Below are 8,295 nucleotides of genomic sequence, written 5' to 3'. Positions count from 1 at the left end.
GGTAGAGAACCAGGACAAGAGAAATATTTACAAGGAGATTCATAAACTTCATAAACAGCTGTCTCAATATTTGGTTTGGAATCCAAACCATGCTTCAGTTTCAGCCAAAAAAGAATATTGCAAAGTAATTGAATTTAGTTTCTGCACAATAAAAATTACCGTTTAGTTAAACTGACCTGCTCAAGAGATCCAAGCTTATTGGAAAAAATCTGAAATATAAAATCTCAGACAATCTGCCAGTCAGTGTTTGACAATGCTGCTCTGTGTTCCTACCCCGTGGGCTGTGAGTGTCCCTGGGAATTCCTTTGTGCCACTGCTGCACACCCACAGCCCTCACAAAACAACCTCACTTTGGGTTGGTTTCGAGAATAAAAAATTGCTAAAAATAATTGGGCTGCACCAGAGTACAAAGCCTTGCAGGGTGAGCAGCACATTGGGGCTGCACAGAGCCTCCCTTGCTTTATCAAAGCTGATGTTTTCTATTTCTGTGCTTATTTTTTTCAGTTAAAGAACTCAGATTTTGTGTAAGACAAAGCATTCTAACACAGCTCTAGCCATGAACCTGAATTGAGAGCAAAACCCCCCAGACACTGAATTCTTTTGGAAACAGAGTTACAGAGTTTATAGAAATAGTTTAAAAATACTTGAAAACAAGGAGTAACATTTTTTTCCTCAACCTGTACACATGTGGCATTAGAAACATGAAATATGAGTAAAGATAAATACAATTTTAATACCTCCTGTACTACCCATCAAATATAAAATAAACCACAAACCTCTTCCATGTAACTCAGAACAAACTCAGGTCCAACCTGAGCTTGTTGCATGTCCAGATTTTTCCTCCTGTTTATTGGCAGAACAGAGAGGGTTCAAAGTCTCTGAGGAAGCAAAAGTTCCACAACACCTGGGCATCTCTTCTTGGTTTATCCAGACCCAGAAGAGACCTCGCTGCCATCCTGATGATTCCTGGACTTCCACTTGTTATTTCAGTCATAAGAAAAGTGTCCAGACCTCTGTTTTTTCTCCCAAAGAAAGAAACCAGGATTTTTATCATTTTACAGGGGGAATAACAGCTGGTTGCTGTTCCCAGTGCAGCTCTGCTGAGGAGCCCCAGGTCCATGGGATAACAATTCCATCTCTTCTCTGGCAGGAAGGGCGAGCGCTCCTGGTTACCTGCTCTGCAGGTGGATGTCCACAGGGATGAAGGTCACCGAGGGCTGCTGGGCCAGGCTGTGGCTGTTGTGCCCCACAGGAGGTGGCACTGCCAGCTTGGAGGATTTGGGTTCCAGCTCCCGCCGCACTCTCATGCGCCTGGCAAAGGTAAAAGGGGAATTGGCACCAGGGCTGGCACCTGGAGAGGTCTCTCCTCTCCCAGGGTAAGTTTTGGGGAGATTCCCACACAACCCAGTCAAACCAAGCCAGGATTTCATCCCAAAGATACCAAAAGTCCTCCCAGAGCATATGTGAGCTCTGAGAAGTGAATCGAGCTCCCCCTCTGGCAGCCTTGGTGCACACTCAGACCTTCCCTGCATCACAGGAACCCTTAAAAAGAGCTCCCACCACACAGCCTCCATCAAGGAGCTCTTTGTGCTTCCTATGATCCATCCACAGAGCACTGACAGTGAGATTCAGTACACTGCAATCTCTGCTCAGATTCTCCTGGAAATTTTCAGCACCAAGCCCTGAAATGCTCTGTTAGCTGAGAGCAGGGACTTTGGTTCATCCTGCTTTGACTTGGTGACTACAGGACTTGGCCACGTACCTGTTGTATGTTTTCAGGATGAGCAGAACCACTGTGAAAATAATAATCACCCCCACCACGATGGCAGCAATTATTGCTCCAGAACCTGGGAGAGAAGCAGGAAGGGAAAAAAGCCATATTTACAAAGTTGTCACTGTAATCTTTGAAGTTTGATAAGTTCAAAGTCCACTTAAAACCAAAAAGAGCCACCACCCCACTCCTTTCCTTACTTTGATAGAGACTTTGTTCTTGAGACTTTGTGGTCACATTCACTGAGAGCTGAGTGTTATTGGTCAGTGGCGTGGCCGTCGTCATCTTGAGTCAGCTGCAGAGGTGAAAAAGGAGTGAATTCCTAAAATATTAACCCAAATTTCATGGTGCTAATTAGGCAACTGCCCACCAAAGGCTCAGAGCCTGCCAAGTGCAGGCTCACTGAACTGGGGTTCTTCATATTTTCATTGTGGTGGAAACCTGGCCCTACCAAAGGAATGGAAATTGGTACAATCTTGAGCAATTTGCTTCAAAATATCTCCTGGTCAGTGTTAATAGGATAAAATAAGATATGAACACAATAATGTGTTTTAAATGCTTTGGGATTTTAGATTATCACCTCTGGTTGAGATTCAGATCACTGAGCAATGAGTGTGAATGATTCTGCACCCAGAATTCAGCAATGTCTTGAGGGAAGGGAAAAACTGATCACAGAAAGGTTTAAAAACTCCGTTATAAAATAGAATTTAAGGGAGCTTCAATCATCTAACATGGAGAAGAGAAAACATTCAGCCCCTTCACTTGGAGCTCCAAAAGTGTCAGGACAGCCCCTGAACAGAGATATTGCAATGTGGCTGTGGCAGGAGGTTGTGAGTTCAGCCCAGTGTCAGCTCAGGTCTGTTATTGGAAGTGGGTGAACTTCCAAGGGCACAGCTGAAAACATGTCTGTGTTTTGGTGGGTAAAAGTGTGGATCTGGAAAGAGCAGCAGGGATGTTTGCTGGTTTTATAAGGGTTTTCCAAGTGTCCCTGGAAACCCGAGCCATTAAAGGGCTCCTTCAGCCCAAGAGGGGTGTGAGCACCAGTTCAAAGAGCCCTCTGGAACAGCTCAGCTCCCAGCCCCAGAGCTGAGACACTCCAACTGCCCCTTGAAAAATAAATTATCCTTCAGCACTTGATATGGAACTGAGTTTCCCACCTTCAGATGCTGCCCAGTACAACCAGGCAGGACTCTGGTGCTCCGCTGGGATGTTGTGTGGCATGTATCACACAACACAAGATAAATAGCCAGAAATAATTCAGTGGAAATCAGTTGGTAATAAAAATTAATACCAGTTAAAAACTTGCAGAGCAGGTCAGTGAGGAATAAGAGGGATCAGGAAGCAGCAAGAAGGGAAGTGGTTGGTGTCTGACTGGGATGCAGGATGAGAACTGCAAGGGCCATTCTTTGAACACTTCAATCCCCTAAAGTTAAAAGTTTGGTTTTCTTCTTTTAATCTAAAAACCAAACTAACTTTGCTCTGAGCCTGAACTGGGTCATTCTCCCATGAGTGAATGATTCCTTTGTTTAGCCAAAGCCAAGTTAATTCAGCAACATGAGCATCAGTTGAAATATTTTATGTTTAGACTCTGCCCAGCCCTATTGTCCAGCACAGGGTTCACACACACCTCAGAGGAACCAGGGAGGCACCAGAGCTCAGGGACAGCTGTTCCCTCTGTGTAGGATGGTGGAACCTCTGTCCTCCCGTGTGGATGAAGGTTCTACCAGTGACAGCAGAGGCTCAAGAGACTCATCATGAAAAGCTGAGCAAGTGTTCTGACTATGGGCATAATTCAGAGAAATCCACATCCAGATCTCACCTTGTGGCTCCTGACTAGGCCAGTGCAAATGCCAGATCTACAGAAGCCTTTTTTTCCTCCTCTGGCTACCAAAATAAAAATTCTAAATAAATAAGGCTGAATATTTTAATAATAAGCCATGAAATATTCATCCTTCTGACCTTCCCTTTGGGTCAAGGCACCTTGGGAATGGGGAGCTGTTTGTGCATGAGTCACCCAGACCCAAAGAATTTTTATTGTCGTAGTGAAACCGCCTGTTTACGAAAAGGATTAATTTATCTAGCAGGCTGCACCAATCTGAGGTGCAGTTTGAAAAATGCATCAGGTGGGGTTTTTCTGCTTTGTGTAGAAAGTCTAGAGGTCCAAGGTCTGTGTCTCCAGCCAGGATGGAAGGTGCCAGTCCTGCTCTTACTTGGAGTTCCAGCCCCATTCCTGCCCTGTGAACCAGCAGGTTACACCTGACCAAGCCTCTGCTGCAAGAAAGACCCAGCAAAGGCCAGCAAAATCCATGGGAACCTACTGATTTTCAGCCTGGATCCTACTCTGTTCAGAAAAACGTTTGGAAAATCAGGAGTGCTGGATAAAAGCCATTCAGCAGGGGAGAAGAAGTGGACTTTGATACAGTAATCACAGGACATTCTTTGTCCATGACACAGGGCTGCACTTCCCCCTGTGCACACACACCTGCCTGGGCTCTCAGAGCCTCTCATTCACCCTCACTCTCCACCCTGCTGGTTATTTTTGCATCCCCACGTTATGAAGCTGGAAATGTTTCCATAAAGTTCAGCTTTGGGCACATTTCCATTTCAAACACCTTGGAAGATACAGGGGATAGGTTGTTCTGGCAAGTGGGAGCAAGGCCCCCTTTTCTAAAGCCTCCCTGCTGCCCCTGGCCTGGGTTTGTTTGTGAGGAGATGGGGATCAGAGCTCACCTGTCAGCAGCACCTGGCAATTACAGCAGAGGGGCCACAGGGAGCAGAGGGGTTTGTTTGAGGTTTTTCCAGGATGGCTGGACTTGGAGAGGCAGCTCCCTGACAGGGAAGGCAGGTGCTGGTTAGGAGAACACAGATTCAGTGCTTTCACCTGGGAAAAGGTGGGGTTTGTGTGGAGCTGGGTTGTTCCTGCCCTCACCTTCCCAGCAGCCCGGGAACACCGCCAGGGATCGAGACAAGCTGTGATTTCAGAGAGTAATAAAAACACAGCGTCCTTCAGTGAGACCTGAACGTGCCTGGCTTTACCTTGAGAGGCTCCAAAGAGGGAGGAAGGAGGAAAGAAAAGCCCAAGTTCAAAGTGGCCTGAGGCAAACAAGCCTCCCTGTGTGAGCCTGAGTGTCCCCATGTCAGGGCAGCACCTTTACATAAGCATTTTCTCAGGTTCTGGCATGAGCTGCCCAGGTTGAGCTGCTGGTAGAACACACATTAAAAACGGTTCATTGCCTTGCCAAGACAGAGACAGTGGCACAAACTGCAGGAGCAGCACCAACTAAAAACCCCTCTGTAGTTCTACCTGCCTGGCTTAGACCATGAGAGGCACCAAAACCCCTCAGCTCCCACAGGTGACAAGAAGTGACAACGGGACGCCCAAAAGGAACACCCTCATTTCTAAAGCCATGCCTGGAAATATGAACTTGATAGATTTTTGTCACTGACTTGCCCAGTTCTAACATTGCCCAATTCTAACTTTTTTTGTTTTGCCTTAAAATTCTGGGCCACACACACTTCTCATTCCCCTCTGTGAATGCAGTTATTTATGGGAATGACAGGAACTCCGCCATGTTCAGATCCTAAAACCACCCCAGACACTTCAGGGATATGGAAGAAAACAAGCCAGAGGTATTTTCCCACTAGTTCCAGGCCAGGATCTAAGGCACACTGGGATCAGGAGACTTGCTTAGATACTTGGGAAATATTCAACAGAACCAGGATTTGGACTTAAAACCCTGGAAAAATGGATTAAAATGGAAAAAAAAAAAAACCCAAGCACCACCACAGTGCTGAAGCTCAGCAGTCAGAGCTTGCCTATGCCAACTTGTTGGATCTGTGAGGCACCTTCTCCTCTGCAGAGCCCTGAAGACACACACAGCAGCTGACACCTCACACTTGCAGCCTGTTCTCCACCAGAACCGCTGGGTAAGCCCTCAGTGCCCCAGTCTGGCACCCACAGAGGGACAATAACTCTGAAATCAGACTCTGAAGTCACTGCTCTCTGCTCTGCCTTTGTCTCCTGGTTTGTAATCATTAAATCAACCCCTCCTGCCCACCCAGCACAATGCAGCCCATCAGTGAAAGCTGTTTACAAAAAGCTACGCTTCCTTTAGTAAGGACTTCCTGGGGCATTAAATACATTAATTACCAGGGAAAACCAGAAACCACCATTCAAACCTGTCAGCAGCTTCAGTGTGTTCCCAAATAATGCAAGCAGTGTAATTTTGCTCTGTGCTGGAGACACTCAGTGAACTGTAACACAATGCTCTGAGCTTTCGAGTGCTTTTCCTGTTAAATATTACTCTGCCAGCTCTTTCCAGCATGCTGCTCAGCAGATTGGGAAAAAAAAACCCCAAAACCACAAACAAATAACCACCAACAAACCCATATTTATAGTGCCAGGGTTGAATAAGTCAGGACAAGAGTTTCAGCGTCCCCAGTGATGAAAGGACACCGCCGGCGATGGAATGAGCTTTCAACAGCCGCGCAGGCTTCTCTGTCTCCGGCAAGGAAACCGCGCCAGAGCAGTCCCAGTCCTGTCCCTTTAGGGAACAACTGCTCAAGCACCAGCTGAACAGAAAAACGTGCGAGGACGTCTGTTCTCTATTTCTTTCTGGTTTAGAGGTACCGATAAAGAACTCGCGTTTCCCGTGAGACATCCACAGTGTCTCGCACACAAACGTGGAGTAACCGCGCTGCAACCACCGCTGGAGCGGGCGGCAGAAAGGAGCAGAGCTTTGGGGCAGAAAGGAGCAGAGCTTTGGGGCAGAAAGGAGCAGAGGTTTGGGGCAGAAAGGAGCAGAGGTTTGGGGCAGAAAGGAGCAGAGGTTTGGGGCAGAAAGGAGCAGAGGTTTGGAGGAGAAAGGAGCAGAGCTTTGGGGCAGAAAGGAGCAGAGGTTTGGGGCAGAAAGGAGCAGAGCTTTGGAGGAGAAAGGAGCAGAGCTTTGGAGGAGAAAGGAGCAGAGCTTTGGAGGAGAAAGGAGCAGAGCTTTGGGGCAGAAAGGAGCGGAGCTTTGGGGCAGAAAGGAGCGGAGCTTTGGGGCAGAAAGGAGCGGAGCTTTGGGGCAGAAAGGAGCGGAGCTTTGGGGCAGAAAGGAGCGGAGCTTGGGGGCAGAAAGGAGCGGAGCTTGGGGGCAGAAAGGAGCGGAGCTTGGGGGCAGAAAGGAGCGGAGCTTGGGGGCAGAAAGGAGCGGAGCTTTGGGGCAGAAAGGAGCGGAGCTTGGGGGCAGAAAGGAGCGGAGCTTGGGGGCAGAAAGGAGCGGAGCTTGGGGGCAGAAAGGAGCGGAGCTTGGGGGCAGAAAGGAGCGGAGCTTTGGGGCAGAAAGGAGCGGAGCTTTGGGGCAGAAAGGAGCGGAGCTTTGGGGCAGAAAGGAGCGGAGCTTGGGGGCAGAAAGGAGCGGAGCTTTGGGGCAGAAAGGAGCGGAGCTTTGGGGCAGAAAGGAGCGGAGCTTTGGAGGAGAAAAGAGCAGAGCTTCGGGAAAGAAAGTGGCAGAGATTTGGGGCAGAAAGCTGGTAAAACACACATTAATGGTTACAATTATCCCCATTCAAGAGCGGTTCCTACACCCGAGCCTCAGCAGGCGCTACTCACGGAGGATGCTGCGGGCTCGGGGCTCCGGCGCTGCCGCAGCCGCTCCCTCCGCCCGCCGGGGCTCCCGGGCTGCCCCCGCCGCCGCTCCCGCCCCTTCCCCAGCCCGGAGCTGCCGAGCCCGGCGCAGCCCAGCCCCGCTGCTGCCGCGGGGAGCCCGGTGCCGGTGCGGCCGGAGCCCCGGCACAGCCCCGCTGCCGCAGGTGCCTCCCCGGGGCCGCCCAGCCCGGCCCGGCCCCCGGCGCCGCCTCCCCGGGCCCGTGCGCGGCTGCGGGTGCCCCCGACCTCGCCGGGCAGCGGCTGGGGGGGCATGGAGGAGCCTGGATATGCCCCCACGTCTCACAGCGAGAGTTCCCAAGCTTTGGAAACAGCCCGGTTTCTGCGGCTTTTCGATGCCCAAAGGTCTCCAGGCGCTTCGGGAGAAGGATCCCAAGCACATCCAGCCCAAAGACAGAACGAGCGGTTTTGTCCACTCGTCAGTGGAATCAAAAGGATCAAACTGGAAAGGAATCTTTGATTTTAACCTGTACTTCGTTGGCTTTGTCCTGCAGAGAAGTGTGATCACAATCCCTGTCTGGATTTTTCCTGTGGACATCACACTTTGAAAAGGGATCTGTCCCCTGCCTGGACCTGATGCTGCTCCCATAGGAAACCAGAAAACCACAGGAACAAGCCACAGCCCTCATTCAGGCTCCATTCGTGGTTTAGGGTTGTCGAGCTGCTGTGCAGGAGATGTTTCCCCCCATTCTCCACTTCAGCTGCCCCAGCTGCAGCCACCTCATCATCACCCACCTCCTTCATAATGCAGCCTGAAGCAGGACAAAACCTGCTCCTTACAGAATCCCGCCTCTGTACGGAAGGCAGCAACAGGGGGAACCTGATGGTCCATAGACATTTGCAGTGGATTCCTTGGGAAGGCACAGAGTCCATTTGG

General features: G+C 49.8%; 1 protein-coding gene across 1 annotated transcript; it reads right to left on the bottom strand.

The window, feature by feature from the left end:
• Positions 1-595: 595 nt before the first annotated feature.
• On the bottom strand, positions 596-7,546 carry NCMAP (non-compact myelin associated protein). Its single transcript, XM_058856684.1, has 4 exons — positions 7,365-7,546; positions 1,972-2,066; positions 1,763-1,847; positions 596-1,311 (listed from the first exon to the last, which is right to left on the bottom strand). Exons 2-4 carry the CDS (start codon positions 2,054-2,056, stop codon positions 1,170-1,172), a joined length of 312 nt encoding a protein of 103 aa, XP_058712667.1. The 5' UTR covers positions 2,057-2,066; positions 7,365-7,546; the 3' UTR covers positions 596-1,169.
• Between the last annotated feature and the right edge of the window lie 749 nt (positions 7,547-8,295).

Source organism: Poecile atricapillus, chromosome 24 (assembly GCF_030490865.1).
Source record: "Poecile atricapillus isolate bPoeAtr1 chromosome 24, bPoeAtr1.hap1, whole genome shotgun sequence".
Classification (NCBI taxonomy): domain Eukaryota; kingdom Metazoa; phylum Chordata; class Aves; order Passeriformes; family Paridae; genus Poecile; species Poecile atricapillus.
The sequence above is the reverse complement of the archived record's forward strand: the minus strand, read 5'-3'. Positions and strand labels throughout refer to the sequence as shown.